This window comes from Moschus berezovskii, chromosome 8, assembly GCF_049115385.1.
Source record: "Moschus berezovskii isolate FMDL1 chromosome 8, NW_MosBer_1.0, whole genome shotgun sequence".
Classification (NCBI taxonomy): domain Eukaryota; kingdom Metazoa; phylum Chordata; class Mammalia; order Artiodactyla; family Moschidae; genus Moschus; species Moschus berezovskii.
In genome coordinates, this window is record NC_142467.1 from 109,715,061 (window position 1) to 109,737,410 (window position 22,350).

A 22,350-nucleotide genomic window follows, 5' to 3' on the forward strand; every position below is an offset into this window, starting at 1 on the left:
AACCTGTAAGGCAAAGAGGATTAACTCTACTTACAGAAAAACAAGCTTCTGTGTGGTTAACTAATTTTAACATATGCAAGGCAAGATGAGGGTTAAACCAGCATGACACTCAAACTGTGTCATTTTCCACCCTTCTCCAAAATAGCTTTACTTATACAGAAATTGTTCCCTCAGTAAACCTGAAGAAAACTGCCTCATCCCTTAATTTGTTTGCTAGTAACTTTTTACATTTTTTTCCTTATTTATTAATTTGTTTATATCTTTTGTTTCTTTTTGTTATATCAATTGCACATTTTGCCCTTTAGCATTAAATTATCTTTTTTTGAGCTATAAAATCTATTCATTTACAACTGTGCATGGTATTCAGCTGTAATTTTAACATTTTATATAATATATAAAGAGGATATAATATCCTTTTTCTCATTTTTATCTGCATTTTTTTCTCTAAAATTTGTTGAGACATTTTGTAGAGAATTAGCTCTTATTTCTCTTTCATACTATTATTTTAACACTTAGCATTATCATTTCCTTTTTTTTTTTTAACTTCAGACAGATGTATTTTGATACTTTAATCCTGTCTACATAACAGAATATGTACTATTTTGAACAGTCTGAAGAATAGGTAAACAGCCCCCACACTCCATGAAAGTGAGAGTTGCTCAGTTGTGTCCAACTCCTTGCGACCCCATAGTCCATGGAATTTTCCAGGCCAGAACACTGGAGTGGGTAGCCTTACCTTTCTCCAGGGGATCTTCCCAACCCAGGGATCAAGCCCAGGTCTCCCACATTGTGGGCAGATTATTTACCAACTGAGCCACAAGGAAAGCCCAAAAATACTGGTGTATTTTGAACAGTCTGAAGAATAGGCAAACAGCCCCCACACTCCATGGTGCAGCTTAAGAAACAGAACACAGCTGCACCTCTGAAGTTTGATATGTCCCTCCTCATCAAATCTTCCTCCTTTCATACCAGAGAGCCCCTAGCTTGAATTTTACATTAGCTCCCGCGCTGGCTCTTCATGCCCTTCACCACATTTACCCATCCATGCGTGCATGCCAAGTCACTTCAGTCGTGTCCAACTCTTTGTGAAACCATGCACTATAGCCCGCCAGGCTCCCCTGTCCATGGGATTATCCAGGCAAGAATACTGGAGTAGGTTGCTACTTCATACTCCAGGGGATCAAACTCGACCCAGGGATTGAACCTGCATCTCTTGTGTTTCCTGCATTGGCAGGAGGATTCTTTACCACTGGCACAACCTGGGAAGCCCACATTTATCCATATCTCTGAGCAATGTTTAGCTTTGCATGCTTTAAAGCTTGATATATATGTATTGTACTATAGATACCTTTCCACAGCTTGCTTTTTTTTTTAACTTTTTGGCCAAGCCATATGGTATGGGGATCTTAGTTCTCCCGTCAGGGCTCAAACCTGAGCCACCTGCATTGGAAGCTCAAAGTCTTAACCACTGGACCTCCAGGGAAGTCTCACAGCTTGCACTTTAAAAATGAGATGTGTAGCTTTAGTCATTTTTAACTGCACTTAATACTTCTTCAATGGCTGTACCTTAAATCTGTTTTGTTGTCAGACTGTAGGTTGTTTCCAGACTTTTTACAGCTTTTTGAATACTGCTGACCTGGATATTCTTGTACATGCTTCCTTAAATATATGGACCTTGTTTGGGAGTTTCTTTAGGTGTATTCATAGGTGTAGAAATACTGGATTTAAGGGTATATCCTTTTTCAGCTCTACTAGATGGTTCCAGATTGCTAATTAAATTAATTGGTCCTAATTATCCTCATAGTTGATGCAAGTTCCTGTTACTTGCCAGAGTAACAGGAACTTGGCAAACTTCCTGAGAAATGTTATCTCATTGTGATTTTATTTGGCGCTTCCTTGTTTCCTAGTGGAATTGAACATCTGTTCATATGTTGATTATTTGTGTTCTGTGAAATATTCGTATTCTTCCTCCACTTTTCTGTGACAGTTTATCTTATTTGCTTGTAGGAGATATTCAGGAATCTGATACTTTATCAGTTAATATGTGTGCCAGCCTATAGCCTATCTTTTTCTTTACTAGCTGAAGTTCTTAATCAGTCTTGGTCTTAATGATCTTTATTTTACTGTTTTCTGTGTCCTTTTAAAATGATCCTTTCGACCCTTATATCCATGAGAGAGAGACTTGATCATGTTTGCTCTTGTATTTCAGCTCACCAGGTCCCATTATGTATTTGTTAAATCAAAGCGTAATTGGTTTCTAATAATATTTACTTTCGTCTTTTTTTTCCCTGTATGCTCCTACTGCTGCTAAGTCGCTCAGTCGTGTCCGACTCTGTGCGACCCCATAGACGGCAGCCCACCAGGCTCCTCTGTCTCTGGGATTCTCCAGGCAAGAACACTGGAGTAGGGTGCCATTTCCTTCTCTATTTTTTTTCCTGTATAAATCTTATCAAAGTTTCCCTTTTTTAATAAATTTAATAAATACATTTTTAACTTTATTGATAACTTGCTGTTTTATCTTTATTTCATTAAATTGTGCTCTTCATTAGTTGTTTGACTTTTTTGGAGTTTGTTTTTTCTTTATTTTCAGTATTAAATTTCATCACAATAATACATTTAGTTTAATGAAATTACAGTGTTCATCATGAAAACTGATGGCCTCTTGTCCCTGTTTATCTCCATTCTCTCCTCTTTAGAAATAACCATTTTCTGTCCGTTCAGCAGATTATTTGATATATTTGCTTTTATGTCTTCAAGGAATGTGTTTATAGTGCTACCTATTGACCTCGGTTTTAGGTATTATTTACTGAATTCCTTCTCTAAAAAGTGAGGACTAAACTCACTTCCCCAACTATTCATCTTGCTACCTTTTCCATTCCCTGTCCGCCCAGTATAGTGTATTTTCGGTCAGAGAAACGGTCAGTGTTTACATTCTGAAGCTCTATTCACAGCTGACCCATGCAGTAATTCTGACTTTGGCCTTTACTTTCCTAAGCAGTCTTTCATGGGGTTCATTTAGTTTAATTTAATCTTAGACCTTCCTTCATTTTCTGCATCTCTTCTCAAGAAGTTTAGATCAGCAGTCATCCTAACAATTTCATTTTCCTGGAAAATTATCTTTTGGAGCAATCTGACCTGCTCTGTTCTCGCAGGTCCTTAGCTGTCATCCTCCTACAAATCCCATCTTTCCTGGCCCGCGTGTCCCACGTCATCCTTTTTCTTGGCTTCTCTCTTCCTTCTTCCGGTAGCTTCCAAAGCAAGGATGCACGGGAGTAAGTTTTTGGTAACCTAGCATCTGTCAATGTCTTTTTTCCTCCCATAACACTGGTAGAATTCAGCACTGGATGTCTTTTTTTCTTCAGAATTCTGAAGACATTGCTGTAGTATTTCTAGTCCTCAGTCTGATATTGAGAAATCCAAAATCATTCAGGCTCTTCATCGTTTGTGATCCATTTTTCCTCTCTGAAAGCTCGCAGGGTCTCCTCCTTTACTCCAGGGTTTCTCAGTGATGGAGCCTGTTATGGCCCTGTACTTGGATCCGTTAAGCACTGGTGAGCCTTCCGTCTGAACTTCTGCCTTGTGGATCTAGGACATTTTCTTCCGGTATTTTTTAATTTCCACCGTCAGCTTTCTCTATGTTCTTTTGATGGTATGCCTGATACTTCCTGGACTGGTCTTGTAATTTTAACTTTTTAATTAAAATTTCCATCTTTAGGATTTTTTTGTTCTACTTTTTGACAGGTTTCTTCAGTTTTGACAGGTGTCTCTTTGACAGGTGTCTTTCATTTCATCTATCATGATTTTAAAAAAACCTTAATCAGTCTTTCCCTGTCATTTGTCCATTGCCTAAAAACAGTTGTTTCATTTTTTTCCCTGGTTTTGCAATTGTTTATGGTGGGAATTATCTGTTGAGGTTTCAAATTCTGCCATCCTTTTTAATTTGCAAGAATTCTTGTGTTATTTGTAAGCTCTTATGCACATTTTACAATTAAAATATTTTATCTCTAAATATAATGATTTTCAAAAACACTTTCATCTCCCTTTATAGGCACTATGTTCTCAGATTTTCTCTTTGATTGCTTAAAACCTCTTTTTAAGAGGTTTTCCTCAGTTGGGAGAGAGAAGCTCTCTCACTTCTCTGAGTTGGGGAAGGCCTGGGGGCAATAAAGTCTTCCTAAACTGACCTTGGGCTTCCCTCGTGGCTCAGACAGTAAAGAATCTGCCTCCAGTGCAGGAGACCTGGGTTCAATCCCCAGGTCGGGAAGATCTCCTGGAGAAGGGAATGGCAACCTACTCCAGTATTCTTGCCTGGAGAATTCCATGGACAGAGAAGCCTGGTGGGCTATAGTCCACAGGGTCGCAAAGAGTTGGACACGACTGAAGCAACTAACACACACAAACTGACCAATACTCCTTATTTTACCCACTGCCACTCTCAGATGTACCTGATGGTGCCAGGTCTTGAAACTTGATAATTTGGAGGAAATTGGGTCAGTTTCTGGTCCCTCTCTGAGTGACCTCTTGACTATGTTGTATAGAGTTTGGACCATACTACTTGCACGCCTTGCTTGATACCCTCGAGTTATGTATTACTTGTTTAAAACCATACATTGTTTTTTTAATTTCTGCCAGTGCAGCTGTGGGTACTCCTCCTAATCAGCCCCCATGAAGTGGCCTGGGCCCCAGTGAGAGCTGACTTGAGGGTCCAGTCTTTCCCCATCTCAGTTCATCTTCAGGGTAGAACTGGAGTGTGCTTGACCCCTTGTTGATATACAATTAGATGAGTGTTTTCCTGCAACACAAAACATTAAAAAGCCAATTTTCTCTTATATATAGGCGATAAGTCTTAATGATCACAATCAAGAAAAGGCTTTAATAGACACATCTGTCTAACAGCTGCTACAAAGGAAAGTTAACAGTTGTTTTTATTGAACCAGATTATTATTATTACTATTTATAATTATTATAATTATATTTATAATTATTATTATTTTTGAAAGCTGCTCCCAGGTATTTTTAAGCAGGCTTTTTTTGAAGTAGTTCTAACACAGGAAAATACATAAATTACAAATATAATTTTTACAACATAAACACTATAAAAAGTATAAGTATAACCAGCACCTATATCAAGAAATAGAATGTTACTTGAATACCAGAAACTCCCTCCCATCCTCTCTGTTTCTTTTGTCCCGAAGATAATTACTGCCCTGACCATAGTTTTGCTTTGCCTGTTTTAAAACGTTTAATAAATGGAATCAAACATGTCTACTCTTTTGTGTCTGGCTTCTTACCTTCCATGGTGTATGTTTGAGATTCAGCCATGTTGTCACATGCAGCAGTAGTTGGTTCATTGTCACTGAAGTATGATATTTCACTGCCTAAACCTACCACCATTTGTACATTCTACTGTTGCTAGAACTTTGTTTTATTTCTAGCTTGGAGCTATCAGTAGCACTGAAACTATTATGGACATTCTTGTACATCTTTAAGAGAACATACATTATACATTTCTCTTGAGCATATAGCTAGGGGTACTAAGTTCATGAGTATGCAAGTTTAATATACTTAAACCAAATAGTTTAAGTGGTTATACCAGTTTATACTCTAGCCAGCAGGATATGAGGGTTCCATATTCTCTTATACACTTAGTTTTGTCATTAAATATTTTCACCCTTCTAGAAGATGTATGGAGTATCTCATTGTATCTCAACTTATGACTGAAGTTGATCATCTTTTAACTTTTCTATTAATCATTTAATATTCTCTTTTATAAAATTTCTATAATTCTTTCCCCTGTTTTCTATTTAGTTGGCTAACCTTTCCTCATTGATATATTGTAAGGTTGCATATTTGGGTTTTGCTCCTTTGTCATATAGGTATATTGTAAGTATTGTTTCACATCTGAAATAATGCTGTTACTTGATAAACCGAAGTTCTAAATTTTTATAGTTTTGTGTTCTATTAAAGACATTTAAAGTCATGGAGATCTTCTGTGTTTTCCTCTGTGGAAGATTTATTTTCCGTATAGGTATTCAGTTGACCCAGGATCATTTACTGAAAAGACTATCTTTTTCCCCATTGTATGCAGTGTACCTACCTTTGTCATACATATGGGGACTACATGTGCATAGGTCTGCTTCTGGGTCTATAATCTGTCCCACTGGCCTATTTGTATACAGACTGGACTTCCTTAAATGATTAGAAGAATTCACTAGTAAGCCATCTGCTTGGAAATTTATGAGAATTTTTTTTTAATTTTTATTTATTTTTGGCCGTGCTGGGTTTTCACTGCTGTATGTGGGCTTTCTCTAGTTGTGGCCAGTGGGGACTGTTCTTCATTGTGGTGCGTGGGCCTCTCATTGCAGTGGCCTCTCTTGTGGCTCTCAGGCTCTAGAACACAGGCTCAGCAGTTTTGGTACGTGGGCTTAGTTGGTTGAAGGCATATGGGATTTTCTGGGACCAAGATCAAACTTGTGTACCCTGCATTGGCTGGAGGATTGTTAACCACTGGACTGCCAGGAAAGCCCCTGTGAGAAGGTTTTAAATTGAAGATTCAATTTATTTGTTAGATATAGGACCATTCAGCTTTTCTATTTGTGTGTGTGTGTGTGTGTGTGTGTCTGTTTTGGTATATTATACCTTCCAGAACTTAGTCTTTTAATTTATTGGCATAAAGTTTCCTCATTATGTTATTATCTTATAAATCTCTTTAGAATCTGTTTTGATGTCACCTTTATCGTTATTTTGTTAAATTTATTTATTTTAATTGGAGCTTTACATTGATGTGTTGGTTTCTGCCATATCTCAACATGAATCAGCCATAAGTATACATATGTCCCCTCCCTCTTGAACTTCCCTCCCACCTCCCACCCCATCCCACCCCTGTAGGTTGTCACAGAACACCTGGTTGAGCCCCCTTCGTCATACGGCAAGTTCCCACCAGCCATCTATTTTACAAATGGCTGTGTTTATGTTTTAACGCTGCGCTCAGGTTGTGCCACCCTCTCCTTCCCACACTGTGTCCACAAGTCTGTTCTCTCTGCCTGTGTCCCTATTGCTGTGTCATTCCTGAGAGCGGTAATATGTGCCTCTTTCTTTCTCCATTAGTTTTGATAGAGGTCTGTCGATGTTTGATTACGTTATTGATTTCTGTTATTTTTGTTATTCCTTTCTCCTTTGTATTTAATATTCTATTTTTCTGACTTCTTGAGATTGATAATTGATATAGATAGATACACATTTCCTTCTAACCGTGCTGTAGCTGCATTTTGTTATGTTTCATGTTTCTGTTACCATCTTGTTTACAATATTTTCAAGTTTTGTTGTGATTTCTTCTTTGTTTTATCAGTTACTTTAAAATGTATGGACTAGTTTTAAAATATCTGTGGATTTTCTAACTACCTTTGTGGTATTTATTTCTGGTGTAATTCCACTGAGTTCAGAGTACACATTCTGAATGATCTGTGTCCTGTGAAATGTGTTTATTCTACTTTGCTGGTGGTGGTTTAATCACTTAAGTCGTGTCTGACTCCTGCGAGCCCACTAGCCTCCTCTGTCCATGGGATTTCCCAGGCAAGAATACTGGAGTAGGTTGCCATTTCCTTCTCCATTTTGGTTAATGTTATGTATGGACTTAAATATATGTATTCTGTCATTGTTGGGTATAGTGTTCCGAATATTCAGTATATCATTTAGGTCAAGTTTATCTTATAGCTCAGATCACCCCTATTCTTAATGGTTTGATTTCCGAGTTTTTGAAAATGGTATGCAAACATATCTATCATTGTTAAGATCTCTTGTTTCCTTTTATTGTCCCAATTTTTACTTTATACATTTTGAAGTTATATTACATGAAAATATAGATTTGTTATATATTCCTAGATAATTGAACAAACCTTTAGTCAATATGAACAATTCAGAAGTCTATTTTCTCTAATTAAATGAGATTTGTCTGATAGTAGTATAGGTACACCAGCTTTCTTGTGGTTAGTGCTTGCTTGATACATCCTTTTCTATTCTTTTTACTTCTGGGTCTCTATCTCTGGTATTACTCTCATGAGTGGCTTATAGTTGGATTTTATTTTTTTAAATACATTCTTACAACCTTAGTTTTTAATAGGATAATTTAGACCGGTTGCTAATATATATAGTATTGGCTGTCTGCTATTTTATTATTTATTTTCAATTTTACTCACTTGCTTTAAATCTCTTTTTTGTCTTCTGTCTTGTCTTCTCTTGAATCAACTATTTTTATTGTTCTATATTCCCCCATAAGAACTTGTATCTTCTTTAACTGTCTTTTATTGCTAAGTCTAGTAAATAAAACCAGCTTATTACTATCCAAAATAAGTAATTCCCAGGCAATGCTGATAACTTGAAACAATTCTATTTTCTTTCATCTTTTGTTAACTTTTCTTATGTATTTTAATTATGTATATATGTTCAACCTCTCAAGACATTACTAGTATTATTTTGTGCAATAATATTTTTAAAATGATTTGTTTATTTATTTATTTATTTTTATTTTGACTGTGCTGGGTCTTCCTTGTTGCGTAGGCTTTTCTCTAGTTGCAGGGAGTGGGGGCTATTCTTCAGTTGTGGTGCATAGGCTCTTCTGGGCTTCCCTGGTGGGTCAGACAGTAGAGAATCCACCTGCAATGAGGGAGACCTGGGTTCGATCCCTGGGTTGGGAAGATCCCCTGGAGGAGGGCATGGCAACTCACTCCAGTATTTTTCCTGGAGAATCCCCATGGACAGAGGAGCCTGGCGGGCTGCATTCCCTGGGGTCACAAAGAGTTGGACATGACTGAGAGACTAAGCACAGCACACATTCCTCTCTTCTGCTATGTCCAATAATATACTGTTAAATCCATCTATTGAGTTCTTTATTTCATTTATTATATTCTTCAGTTCTAGAATTTTCACTTGATTCTTTGGTTCCAGTTCTCTGTTAAAATTCTCATTCTTATCTGTTTTATTGAACATAGTATTCACACTTATTTTTAAACCCCATGTCTGATAACTTTGGTATCTGAGTTCTGAGGATCTTTGTCTATTATTTGCTTTTTATCTTGATTCAATAATTTCTTAGTACTCCTGGTACTTTAAGACTGAATCCTAGACATTATGTATGAAGGAGTGAATAGGCTCTGGATGATGTTATTTTCCCTCCAGAGAAAGCTTGCCTTCCCTCTGGTAGACAGCTGGAGTGAAAGCAAACCTTCCTAATCCATTGGGGGACTCTTTAGCTGGAGATTGGGTTGAATGTTCATGAAGCCCTGTAGCCCTCCAGGAATCCCAGCTGAGCGCTTTATATATTTACTGTGACTACCACTCACCCCACCCTGAGAAGGTTTTGAACTACAGTTTTTGGCTCAACGGTCCTATAAGACTATAGAGAATTCTGAATTTCTACTTAGCTTAGTTTCTTGCCTTGAGAAACTTAAGAATTCATCAAATTCTGTGAGAAAAAAAACTGGATCACCTTTCTACATTTCCCTTCTGTCTCAAATGTTAGACTATCAAGTTAGCCTCAAGTGATATCTGATGACTTTAGACAGATTCTTTTCTCAATGCAGATTTTTTCAGTTATTTTTTGTAATAATGTTGGTCTGCCACAAGGCCACTTTATCAGGTCCAGAAGCAAGTCAGTTCTTAAGATTTTGAGATTTGCAAAACAGGTGTTTAAACATTCTTTCGAATGAAGATATGTTATTCTAAGCTCACAAGGATTTTAGCCTTGAAGTGCACCTGTTTAACTTTCTTTTCCAGATAAGTACAAGGATATGATGATGATGATAATGATTATAGCTCTTTATAGATTTTCTGGAGGGAGTAGGAGGAAAAAAGTGTTGAGGGAGGCTTGTTCTTGATAGGCTTTCCTAGGAATCTTTGCATCATCTATGTTAATATCAAGTGGTTATCATTGCAGTTCTTGGTACAAAGTCTTAAATAGACAAACTAAAAGACAGACATTCACAAATATGTACCAGAAACTAATGTGCATTCAGAATTCTGCTTGTTAATATCAGGCTACCATGAGACCAAGTGAGAATGTTGTTGAGAAAGTGTGGAGTTTGTTTGTGGGGAGAGGAATCATCTTATCAGACAACTCATGAGACCATGGCCCATATCCCAGTAGCAGAGTCCCACTTCTAATGACTAGTATAGTCCTTTCCCTAAATTCAGGGCCTTGCCTCCAAGACATACTGGATGTATCCTGGCAGATTTTCTGCTTTGTTCCTAATTTTCTGTGCTCACATATATATCATCATGGTACATTTTCCTCATATCAATGTCACATTCATATAGGTTTGAAGACATTGCTTCCTTACCAGTAGTGTGCATGTGTGTGAAGTCACTTCAATTTGTGTCCGACTCTTTGCAACCCTATGGACTACAGCCCACCAGGCTTCTCTGTCCATGGGATTCCCCAGGCAAGAATACTGGAGCAGGTTGCCATTTCCTCCTCCAGGGAGTCTTCCCGACCCAGGGATCAAACCGGTGTCACTTCTATCTCCTGCATTGGCAGGCAGGTTCTTTACCACTAGTGCCACCTGGGAAGCCCTTACTGCAGCAGAAAGTCCTAACTTTATTAGTAGATATCAGTGTTTCACAGTCTAACTTTTTGTTTTCCATCTGAATGCTGAAATTAGTTTACAAAACATAAATGCTGGTTTTAGTAGTTACTCTGAAAGCTGAATTCTTTTTCTACTAGGTGTTGACCTCTAGTTGCAATGGTTTCTTAAGGCCACATCTAGGTTATTTTAAAGACCATATCACTGAAATAGATGAGATACATGTTTTTTTCTTATCTGTTAGCATATTTCAGTCTGTATAGGTTTTTTTTGGACTTTAAAATTCAGGTAACTTCTCTGTAATCACAAAGAAAATAAATATTTGACTCAGGCCTATGATTTCTGAATGCCATTTCCAAGTTTTCCTGCTTCATACATAGTATATTTGATCAACCCGGTCTTGCCATATCTTCTGTCCACCTCTTCTCCCCTTTTTCTATATTCATTTCAAGAAGTCTTCAAAATTGCAGCTTCTTTGTTAGCATTATAAACAAGGTCATGTTCTTATCCCAACTAGATGTTTTACTATGATAAAGCAGACATGTTTATTTTTAATGTCTTTCAGACTGGGTGATTACACCTGTGAATAAGAAATCTATTCTCAAGAAAGATATTCCTGAAGGAGAATTGGGTCAGTGGATGATAAAGGAAAGATTCACTAGAGATAATTGCTGGAAATATGATAGCCTGCTGGAATGGCAGCATGGAGGCGAGGAGATAAGCTTGCAGCTTGCTCATGAGAAAACTTCTGTGGTTGGTGACCAGAAATGTGATGAATCTGGGAAACATGGCACCATGAACTCATCTTTTGTTCAAAGTCAGGGATTTCAATCTAGCAAAAAAGCATTTGAGTGTAGTGAGTGTGGAAAAGTCTTCACTAAGGGTTCAACCCTCAATAAACATCAGAGGATTCATAGTGAAAAACTTAATGCAAATCAGAAAATTGTTATTAAAGAGAAGCGATATGAATGTAGAGAATGTGGGAAGGCCTTTCACCAGAGCACACACCTAATCCATCACCAAAGAATTCACACTGGTGAAAAGCCATATGAATGTAAGGAATGTGGCAAGGCCTTCTCAGTGAGCTCCTCACTTACTTATCATCAGAAAATTCATACTGGAGAGAAACCTTTTGAATGCAACTTATGTGGAAAAGCTTTTATCCGAAACATACACCTTGCCCACCATCACAGAATACACACTGGAGAGAAACCTTTTAAATGTAACATATGTGACAAAGCCTTTGTGTGTAGGGCACATCTTACCAAACACCAGAATATTCATAGTGGAGAGAAGCCCTATAAATGTAATGAATGTGGGAAAGCCTTCAATCAGAGTACAAGTTTTCTTCAGCATCAGAGAATTCACACCGGAGAGAAGCCTTTTGAATGTAATGAATGTGGGAAGGCCTTCAGGGTGAACTCTTCCCTTACTGAACATCAAAGGATTCATACCGGAGAGAAACCTTATAAATGTAATGAATGTGGGAAAGCGTTCAGGGATAATTCATCCTTTGCTCGACATCGGAAAATTCATACTGGGGAGAAACCTTACAGATGTGGTTTGTGTGAGAAAGCCTTCAGGGACCAATCAGCCCTAGCCCAACATCAGAGAATTCATACTGGGGAGAAGCCTTATACATGTAATACATGTGAGAAAGCCTTCAGTGACCATTCAGCCCTCACTCAGCATAAGAGAATTCATACTAGAGAAAAACCTTACAAATGTAAAATCTGTGGGAAAGCCTTTATCCGAAGTACACACCTGACTCAACATCAGAGGATTCATACAGGAGAGAAACCCTATAAGTGTAATAAATGTGGGAAAGCTTTTAACCAGACTGCAAACCTCATTCAGCACCAGAGACATCATATAGGAGAAAAGTGACATGGAAGCGCCTTGAGACTGAGGGTATTAATTATTCAGTGCAGGAGAATCTGTTCCACAGAATAACCATGAAAGCTTACTTGAAGATAGTCATTTTTTTTACTAAGAGTCAAGGTTCACACTAGTATGGGTTTTGAGACCTTAAGAATGGCAAACACCCTTCATACTTCAGGAAGTATCTTGGTTGAATAGCAGTGATATTTAATTAGTCTGAATTACCAAGTATCAGAACCAGAATGGACCTTCATTAACAACATAGAAATTAGTTTACCATTAAGAGAAGTTATAAAAATTGTAAAAAAATTAAGGTTGAGAAGCAAAGGAACAAAAAAAGAAAATGGTCTATAAGTATTTTACTTGTAGGAGGTTTTCTACCTTTAATGGAACCCTTTGTTTTCCTCACCCCCTACTGCTGACACCAGTGTAAAGAAGGAGTTAAATTATGCTTCCTGCCTTCTGCTTCAAACCACCTTTTGTCAGACTTCCTGGTTCGTTTGTCCACTGGCTTCTTGTATTCTCCTCCTGGGATAATTCATTTGAACAGTGTGTCCTTTTTTGATTTAGCAACTCCTAATTGGTGGCATCACGTCAATTACTACCACCCAGTTTGCTTTTGAGCACTGGTGAGTTGACCTCATACACAGTCCATGATATTGCACCAAACCCAGCTTTCAGAACCTGGGACCCCTGTCTGGAAGGCAGAGGTTGATCTAAATTCCTGAGTTACCCAGTTCCTCTGGGCTTCAGCTTGACTCTGACCCTTGGATAATCCCTAAATAAGGGACATAGTCTGTGCAGACATTTCCTTCCAATTGTTCTGCATTGTAGTACTCTACACATGGCAGTCAGGGGCATGCTCAACTTTGAGTGTGATGATTCTAAAACCTGGAGGTGTTCTGGGCCACCTCTGCTTCTGTGACTTGCCATTTCATGATGTGCAACTGATGAGGTTAGAGCCTCAGGTGAGTTGTCAGAATGCTCTTAACCACCCTTTCCCTTGGCTGGGCAGTCCTCTGTGTCCACTGCTTTAGAGTATATTTGTTACTGCCAGAATATTGAACTGCTGGATCCTGGTCCTTGCCTTCCTGTTGTCCACTTTTCTGAAAGTATCAACTCTGTGTTCACAGAAGATGGAGAGAGCTTTGAATTTCTGATTTTGCATTTAAAAGTTGCCATTTCCTCTCCACCACCTGGGTATTCTACCATTTAAAGATTACCCCATTCCGACAGTACTGAGCAGTGTGTTGAGTAATTCCATGGAGTGATGAGCAGCACTGTGACATTCTCTGGCAGGGGCCGCTCCCAGAAGTCGGAGTGATACTCTAGAGTCCTGCAGTTACAGTTCCCTCACTAATTCTTTAGTGCTGTCAGTAGAAATCACAGATAAAACAACATCCGTGTGCCTTCAAACACAGCCCCTCATGGCACCTCCCCTTCCCCATCACAAAGAATGGGGAGCCCACACTACTGCAGGCTGGAGCATGCTAAGGCATGAAGGTGGAAGAGCAAGTCAGCTGTCTTCTGGGAAGCAGTGTGTCAGGTTCCTGGTCTGTGAAAGTGCTCTCCATCAAGTTGGGTGACCTGCAAGCCCCCATGAAAGCTGTACCTCAGCTCCAGGTTACAGGAGAGGATATTCTTTGTGATGGTGGAAACAGGACTTCAGGTTGAACATAGACTTGGAAGCTTCCAGTAGCTTTAAAGCCCCAAGTTCTCTAAATTCAGCTACCACCTAACAAAGGCCGCCTACTTGGGTTGGTGTCTCCTGTTAGGTGATCAACAACTCATTCTTTCTCCCTGAATGAGCTGCAGGTAAAGCAGCATTTCAAGAGGTTGCTTGGAACCCACCGTGCCCAGGACCCATACATGTTCCCACCACTAGTGCGGGCTGATGGCCCTCCATCCAATGACAGCCCATTTTCCCTGAGACCACTCCTGTCAGGCTTGAGTCTTCATGAAATTAGACCTCTGAGATGACTAGTCACTCCCTCGTCTGGGAAGGCAAAAATAAATGGCCTATTAGAAATGCCTGAGCCGACTTGGATGTATTTATGATTCATCTGACCCGACTATTAGCAGTGACTTTATTCTGCCACATTATTAACACTTTATGTATGACCTTCTCAACTAAGGGAGCCAAAAGTTGCCTGGGTGCTATTTTGTACTTTTAAAATCTGAAGTAGTATGACTGCACACCAGCAGTCTGACCTTTGGCTTAACCCCAAAAGTGCATTTCTGAGAACTCTGACTTAGAGTCTCTCAGCCACCTTCACTTCTGCCAGCCAATCTGCATGGCATTCAAAAAGAGTTGAGCAATTACTGACAGGGACTTTTCTTTACCCAAGCCTCCTAGGTGGAGCAGTTCATTTTGCAACTCGCTTTTCTAGTTTTGCTGATAGACACTGACGGAAGATGAGGATCACTGGGACCCTCCATCCTCAGCACATCCAGCCCATCCCTCACTACTCCCTGGTGGCACAAACACTTCCCAGTACACCCAGGTCTAAACCATCTCAAATAATGAGTCTGAACATGTGGCAGAGGAAGTGCTGAGCCAGTGTACCCATCCCATGCACCTCAGAAGCAGACCTAGAACCCAGTGCCTAGTGCTTTTCTAGGGCACTTTGGAATTGCCCAGTGATTTTTGGAATTGCCCTTGGAAGTACCAATTCTACTCTGGCTGGGGAAGGGTTTGAGTAGAGAATTAGCTTGTAGACTTTTTGTTATATTCTTCAATGTCTCCAGGCTCCTATGAATAGCTACTGAAAGTGCCAGCTCCTGAGGGAAAAATAATTTCTCCAAGTTTCCCCATTCAGACTCTCTCATCAGGACTTCCTCATCACCAGCTGATTCATTTTGCATCTGCATTCTCCCTGGTAAGTTTGCCTAGCTTAGAGAGCAGCAGCTCATCAAGATGTTGCCTTTCTCCATATTCAGTGACTGCACTTCAAATGGCACCTTGACCTTGCAGCAGACTAGGGCTTCCAGCCTCAGAGTCTTGGAACAAATGGCCCTAAACTGCATGCATGCCTTTGGTTGAGAAAACAACCATGTCTAGTTCCCTACATGTGGATGTAATCTAAGAGTGCACAGCCTCCAGCTGTCTTAATTCTTTTCCCTTCCTTACCCTCTTTGTACTTTGCCCTACCTGCCCATGCTGGATTAGCCAGGACAGTCTGGAAATAACCACTCCTACCTGCTTTATCCTGCAGTGGGAAGGTGCCCACCTCAATTCCTGCTAAATATATTTTGGATCCTATTTTTACTTTTGATATTTTTATATCAATTTGTGAAGGGAAGAAAAATACAAGGCTCGACTATTTCCATCACTCAAGGACATCTCCATGGTGCTCATGATGGTTCTCTGCCCATGTTGGGGTTTGGTTGTATGAAGGTGTCCCTCCTCATTCTTTGTCTTACCCTGTACACTACACATCACTATCCTCAGAAATAAAAATGTTTCCTTAAGAATTACTAATCAGTGTGTCTTTCTGAAAATAAATGAGAAAAGTATGCAGTGTTTAAGATGTGCAAGCTGCCTGGTGATCTAATTAGATATCACTAAGAGTGGCTAGAAATCGTGCTTCCAAGTGTGTTTACCTTTTTATGGCCAATGTGGTCCTAACTCCCCACGCTGACTATCTAAACCTACCTGACCCCAGAAAGCATAGTGCTCAGGCCATGGAATATCAAGAGCTGTGTTGTCAGTCACTGGGGTAACAGTTAACGTTTGAGGGCATACCTGGCACCAGGAACTGTTGTAAGCATTCTCACTAAATCCTCACAGTTACATGAGACCATTTCTACCACCCCCATCTGAAGGTTGAAGAGAGGATTAGAGACTTGTCAGAAGTCACACAACTGGTAAAGGGTGAATCAAGGAATTGACCCAGGCTGCGTACTGCACTGGGTCACTTCCTTTATGGCATGTTCCAGGCCACCCTAGAGAGCCACTTGACTTTAAATGTCAGGGTGAGGCTGATGTGGGTGTAGATGAGAGGCAGTGTGGCATGACAGCATGGCCTTGGGACATCTCATGAGGCCTGCCTGTGATAACGATAGCAGGTCCTCCCACCCAGGCCAAATGACAGTTATTACTAGGAATGCCCATTCTAGAGGTGTTCTGAAAGGGGAATGCTAGTGGCCAGAAAACCAGAAAGGGGAAGACAGTCGTTCATTTAATAATTTCTGCCAAACATAGTGTACAGTGGTTATACATGCATAGTTTCCACTTTCATGAACCTTAAATAGTGAAGGTGGGTATTATAAAAGGAGTAATTATAGTATGTGGAATGAGTAAATAAAGGTAGTATGAAAATGAGTCAGGGGCCCAACTTTAGATTGCATGGTTGCAGCAGACCTCAGTAAGGAATTACTTTATGACAAGAGCCACAAAAGGAACGAAGTTCGAGTGTTCTAGATAGAGTGAACGTAAGAGCAAAATGGGAAAGAAAGCTCAGAGGTAGGAACTATCATGGTCTGGTTGCGTGCGTGCTGAGTCGCTTCAGTCATGTCCAGCTGTTTGCAACCCTGTGAACTGTAGCCCGCCAGGCTCCTCTGTCCATGGGATTCTCCAGGCAAGGACACTGGAGTGGGTTGCCATGCCCTTCTCCAGGGGATCTTCTGACCGAGGGATCAAACTTGCATCTTTACATCTTCTGCATTGGCAGGCAGATTCTTTGCCACTAGGGCCACCTGGGAAGCCCATCATGGGCTGGTTAGGAACCTTTAAAAAGGTGTGGGTGGAACCAGAGTTGGGAATCATGTGAACAAGATGAGGTTGTATGGGAAGAGGCAATACCTCAATAGCTTGACCAGCCTGTGCAATGACCTTTGGCACTTTAACTCAAAGGAAGCTACTGCCAGTTTTTAGGTGTTCAGTTAAGTTCAGTCGCTCAGTCGTGTCCGACTCTCCGCGACCCCATGAATCACAGCACGCCAGGCCTCCCTGTCCATCACCAACTCCCGGAGTTACATTTCAAATTTCTAAGTTACAGGTAGTTGCCACTGATATATAAATTTTACCAAAGCATAAAAGATTGTGCTTTTTTTTTCCCAACTTTTTTCCCTTGTAGTGAATAGGAAATTCTAAAGTTAGAAAAACTGTTTAACCACCTAAAGTTCAATTGTTAATTTATATCAGCAATATATCTTAACCAAGGTACAGGGTCACTCTCTGACACAACTCTGATTATTACCTGATGTTATTTTACCATTTTTAGCCATCCTGATACAAAAAATAAAGGAGTTATAAATATTTTCAGGCAGTTCTATACCAGAGTCCTCCTTGGTAAGTTTCCCCAGGCTCCTACCAGTCTTTGTGGTGGGCTCTAGTCCATCTCCCATTCCAGCCACATGACGTGTCCATGCTAGAGATCCAGCCACGGTCACACCTGCTTAAAAGCAAGGCCTTCAAGGCCCTTCACAACCAGATCCATGTAGCCTGTCCAGCCTCATCTATCACCTTACCCTGTCAAAATGGAACTTCTAGTAGCTCTTGGCGCTCCAGATTGATTTGTCATTGTCTCTTTGTCTAGCTCCCCAACCTGGCTGTGAGCTTATGTTAAGAACTTGGCCCAGCACCCAACTCAAGTTGAGCACATCATGGGATCAGCAGATGTGTGTTAAATTAGGAAACAGGTGATCTCACTATTTCCAAGGAATAATTTGCTGAGGCTTGTAGGGGATATGACACATCTCTTTAAAGTAAAATGACTTCAATTAGTTTATGGGTTATAAAACGCACTTCTATCCCCAGGGCTAAATTTTAAGGGAAACCTATACTCAACCAGTTACCCTGTGAATAAATGCTGGGGAAGAGAAAGAAAGTGGTGAAGGGTGGGGCGGTGGGAGGTGGGAAAAGGAGGGGTTTGTGACTGCGTTATCCTCTGAGTGTTATTCAGTAGATAACATCACTGCTTTTTTTTTTTAAGTGGTTTAATGTGGTTTCATTTTTTTCCATTTTTGATAGCACATGGTACAAATTCAAAATTTGTACAGTGAAAGGTAACTTCCTCTCTTCCATTCTTCCACCTTTCCAGTTTCCCTTCCCAGCAGTAAGAGCAGTTATCAGCTTCTATGTGTTTGAACTGTGGTGTTGGAGAAGACTCTTGAGAGTCCCTTGGACTGAAAGGAGTTCCAACCAGTCCATCCTAAAGGAAATCAGTCCTGAATATTCATTGGAAGGACTGATGTTGAAGCTGAAACTCCAATACTTTGGCCACCTGATGTGAAAGAGCTGATTCATTGGAAAAGACCTTGATGCTGGGAAAGATTTAGGGCAGGAGGAGAAGGGGACAACAGAGGATGAGGTGGTTGGATGGCATCACCGACTCAATGGACATGAGTTTAAGTAAACTCTGGTAGTTGGTGATGGACAGGAAGGCCTGGTGTGCCTCAGCCATGGGGTCACTAAGAGTTGGACACAACTGAGCGACTGAACTGAACTGAACTGAACTGATGTGTCCTTCCAGAGATAGTCTGTACATATACAACCATCAGCTTTCTATAACACAGGTACTAGATATGTTGTCCTGCATTTTGCTTTTATTTAGCAACATATCTCAAAGATCTTTCCATTACGACTCTTTCTAGTAGCTGCAAAATATTCCATTGCATGTGATAAGAGCACATTGAGGTATGGGGAAGTCAGAAATTAACTTGAATTTGATGCTAACTAAAATTATCTTTTCCTTTTATCTAATTTGTTTCACTTTTTCTACTCATATTCAGTGCTCCCATTTCATTTAGTTTATGTTTTCCAGTTTCTCCATCTCTTCTTTTGTTTTTTTGATGTTATTTAAAATTTGGAAAACTCAGCAGTGGCCACAGGACTGGAAAAGGTCAGTCTTCATTCCAATCCCAAAGAAAGGCAATGCCAAAGAATGCTCAAACTACCGCACAATTGCACTCATCTCACATGCTAGTGAAGTCATTCTCAAAATTCTCCAAGCCAGGCTTCAGCAATATGTGAACCGTAAACTTCCAGATGTTCAAGCAGGTTTTAGAAAAGGCAGAGGCACCAGAGATCAAATTGCCAACATCCGCTGGATCATGGAAAAAGCAAGAGAGTTCCAGAAAAACATCTGTTTCTGCTTCATTGACTATGCCAAAGCCTTTGACTGTGTGGATCACAATAAACTGTGGAACATTCTGAAAGAGATAGGAATACCAGACCACCTGACCTGCCTCTTGAGAAACCTGTATGCAGGTCAGGAAGCAACAGTTAGAACTGTACATGGAACAACAGACTGGTTCCAAATAGGAAAAGGAGTACGTCAAGGTTGTATATTGTCACCCTGCTTATTTAATTTATATGCAGAGTACATCATGAGGAACGCTGGGCTGGAAGAAGCACAAGCTGGAATCAAGATTGCCGGGAGAAATATCAATAACCTCAGATATGCAGATGACACCACCCTTATGGCAGAAAGTGAAGAGGAACTCAAAGGCCTCTTGATGAAAGTGAAAGAGGAGAGTGAAAAGGTTGGCTTGAAGCTCAACATTCAGAAAACGAAGATCATGGCATCTGGTCCCATCACGTCATGGGAAATAGATGGGGAAACAGTGGAAACAGTGTCAGACTTTATTTTTTGGGGCTCCAAAATCACTGCGGATGCTGATTGCAGCCATGAAATTAAAAGACGCTTACTCCTTGGAAGGAAAGTTATGACCAACCTAGATAGCATATTAAAAAGCAGAGTCATTACTTTGCCAATCAAGGTCCGTCTAGTCAAGGCTATGGTTTTTCCCGTGGTCATGTATGGATGTGAGAGTTGGACTGTGAAGAAAGCTGATCGCCGAAGAATTGATGCTTTTGAACTGTGGTGCTGGAGAAGACTCTTGAGAGTCCCTTGTACTGCAAGGAGATCCAACCAGTCCATTCTGAAGGAGATCAATCCTGGGTGTTCATTGGAGGGACTGATGCTAAAGCTGAAACTCCAATACTTTGGCCACCTCATGTGACGAGTTGACTCACTGGAAAAGAGTCTGATGCTGGGAGGGATTGGGGGGTGGGAGGAGACGGGGATGACAGAGAATGAGATGGCTGGATGGCATCACCGACTCGATGGACATGAGTTTGAGTGAACTCCAGGAGTTGGTGATGGACAGGGAGGCCTGGCATGCTGTGATTCATGGGGTCGCAAACAGTCGGACACGACTGAACGACTGAACTGAACTGAAGGCTTGAGAAAGAACATAAAAAAAAAAATAGAAATAGTATGTGTAATATATACATTTTAGAAAACATGAACTTTGCTTAACAAGTATTTTGATGACATTTTAATTCCACTTGTTTGACTTAGGATAAATAGAATGCTAGATTTCTAATTAAAAAAATAGATATACAACAAAGGTTTACTGTAATGCAGGGAACTATAGTCAATATCTTGTAATAACCTATAATGGAAAATAATTTGAAAAATAATACATGTATATATGTATAACTGAATCACCTTGCTGTGCTGAAACATTGTAAGGCAACTATACTTTAATAAAATATATATATTAAGAAAAAAGTCAGAGTATAAAATGGTCTGTTAAAAAAAAAGCACCCAACAGAACCTGGTATACTTTCCCAGTGAAGCTCCTCCTTTTGTTAAGTTGATATATAAGCCTTTACCTCTGAGTATTCAGCAAGTTACTCATTCCTGAGAGCTCCTCAGTTCAGTTCAGTTCAGTCGCTCAGTCATGTCCGACTCTTTGCGACCCCATGAATCACAGCACGCCAGGCCTCCCTGTCCATCACCAACTCCCGGAGTTCACTCAAACTCATGTCCATTGAGTCGGCGATGCCATCCAGCCATCTCATTCTCTGTCGTCCCCTTCTCCTCCTGCCCCCAATCCCTCCCAGCATCAGAGTCTTTTCCAGTGAGTCAACTCGCCGCATGAGGTGGCCAAAGTATTGGAGTTTCAGCTTTAGCATCAGTCCCTCCAATGAACATCCAGGATTGATCTCCTTTAGAATGGACTGGCTGGATCTCCATGCAGTCCAAGGGACTCTCAAGAGTCTTCTCCAGCACCACAGTTCAAAAGCATCAATTCTTCGGCGATCAGCTTACTTCACCGTCCAACTCTCACATCCATACATGACCACTGGGAAAATCATAGCCTTGACTAGACAGACCTTGGTTGGCAAAGTAATGTCTCTGCTTTGGCACATGCAAATAAACCTTGTATTTTCTCCTGTTAAAAAGAAAAACAGCATGTTTGTGGTCTATCAGACATACATTGTACATCTGCTTTAATTATTAAAGAAAGAGAAATGCTGCAATTAATGTTCTTGGTTATGTGCATTGGCAAGTATTTTTGGTGGAAAAACTCCCTGAAGTGGATTGTTAGGTCCAAAGGGTGCCTGCAGTTTTTAATTTGGCCAAACAGTGGCATTTAGCCCTCCTTAGAGGCTGTACTGTGTGTCCACAGGCCATGGGAGGTGGGGGCCCCACAGCTTGCCAGCACAGAACATTAGCTAACTCCTTGATCTTTGCCAGTCTGAGAAAAAGGGTGTCTCAAGATGGGTTTTTGTTCCAGTTTGATTGAAATATAATCTGAGATATAATCATTTTACAGCACTGTTTAAGTTGTACAATGTAATGATTCAATGTACATGTATATTCAAAATGTTTACCACAATAAGGTTAGTTAACACAGCCTTCACCTCACACACTTACCATTTTGCTCTTGTTGTTAATGGCGAGAACATAGAAGTTCTACTCTCATAGCAACTTTCAAGTGTACAATACAGTTTTATTAGTTCAGTCACCGTGCTGAACATTAGATCCTGGCAGTTAGTCATAACTGAGAGTGCCCTTATCTTCCTGTGAATTAGATTGGGCATCATTTCATGTGTTTATTAGATTGGCCATCATTTCGTGTGCTTAAGAGTCAT

General features: G+C 40.2%; 1 protein-coding gene across 9 annotated transcripts in view; it reads left to right on the plus strand.

Moving 5' to 3' along the window:
- ZNF454 (zinc finger protein 454) overlaps positions 1–16,004 on the plus strand; it is a 31,753-nt gene extending 15,749 nt beyond the window's left edge. For all 9 annotated transcript variants that reach the window (XM_088839260.1, XM_088839261.1, XM_055431138.2 and 6 more), the window contains one exon: positions 11,143–16,004. In XM_088839260.1, coding sequence (XP_088695386.1) covers positions 11,143–12,464 — 1,322 coding nt within the window. In that variant the 3' untranslated portion in view covers positions 12,465–16,004. The remainder of the gene's footprint in view (positions 1–11,142) is intronic.
- The last annotated feature ends 6,346 nt before the right edge of the window (positions 16,005–22,350 follow it).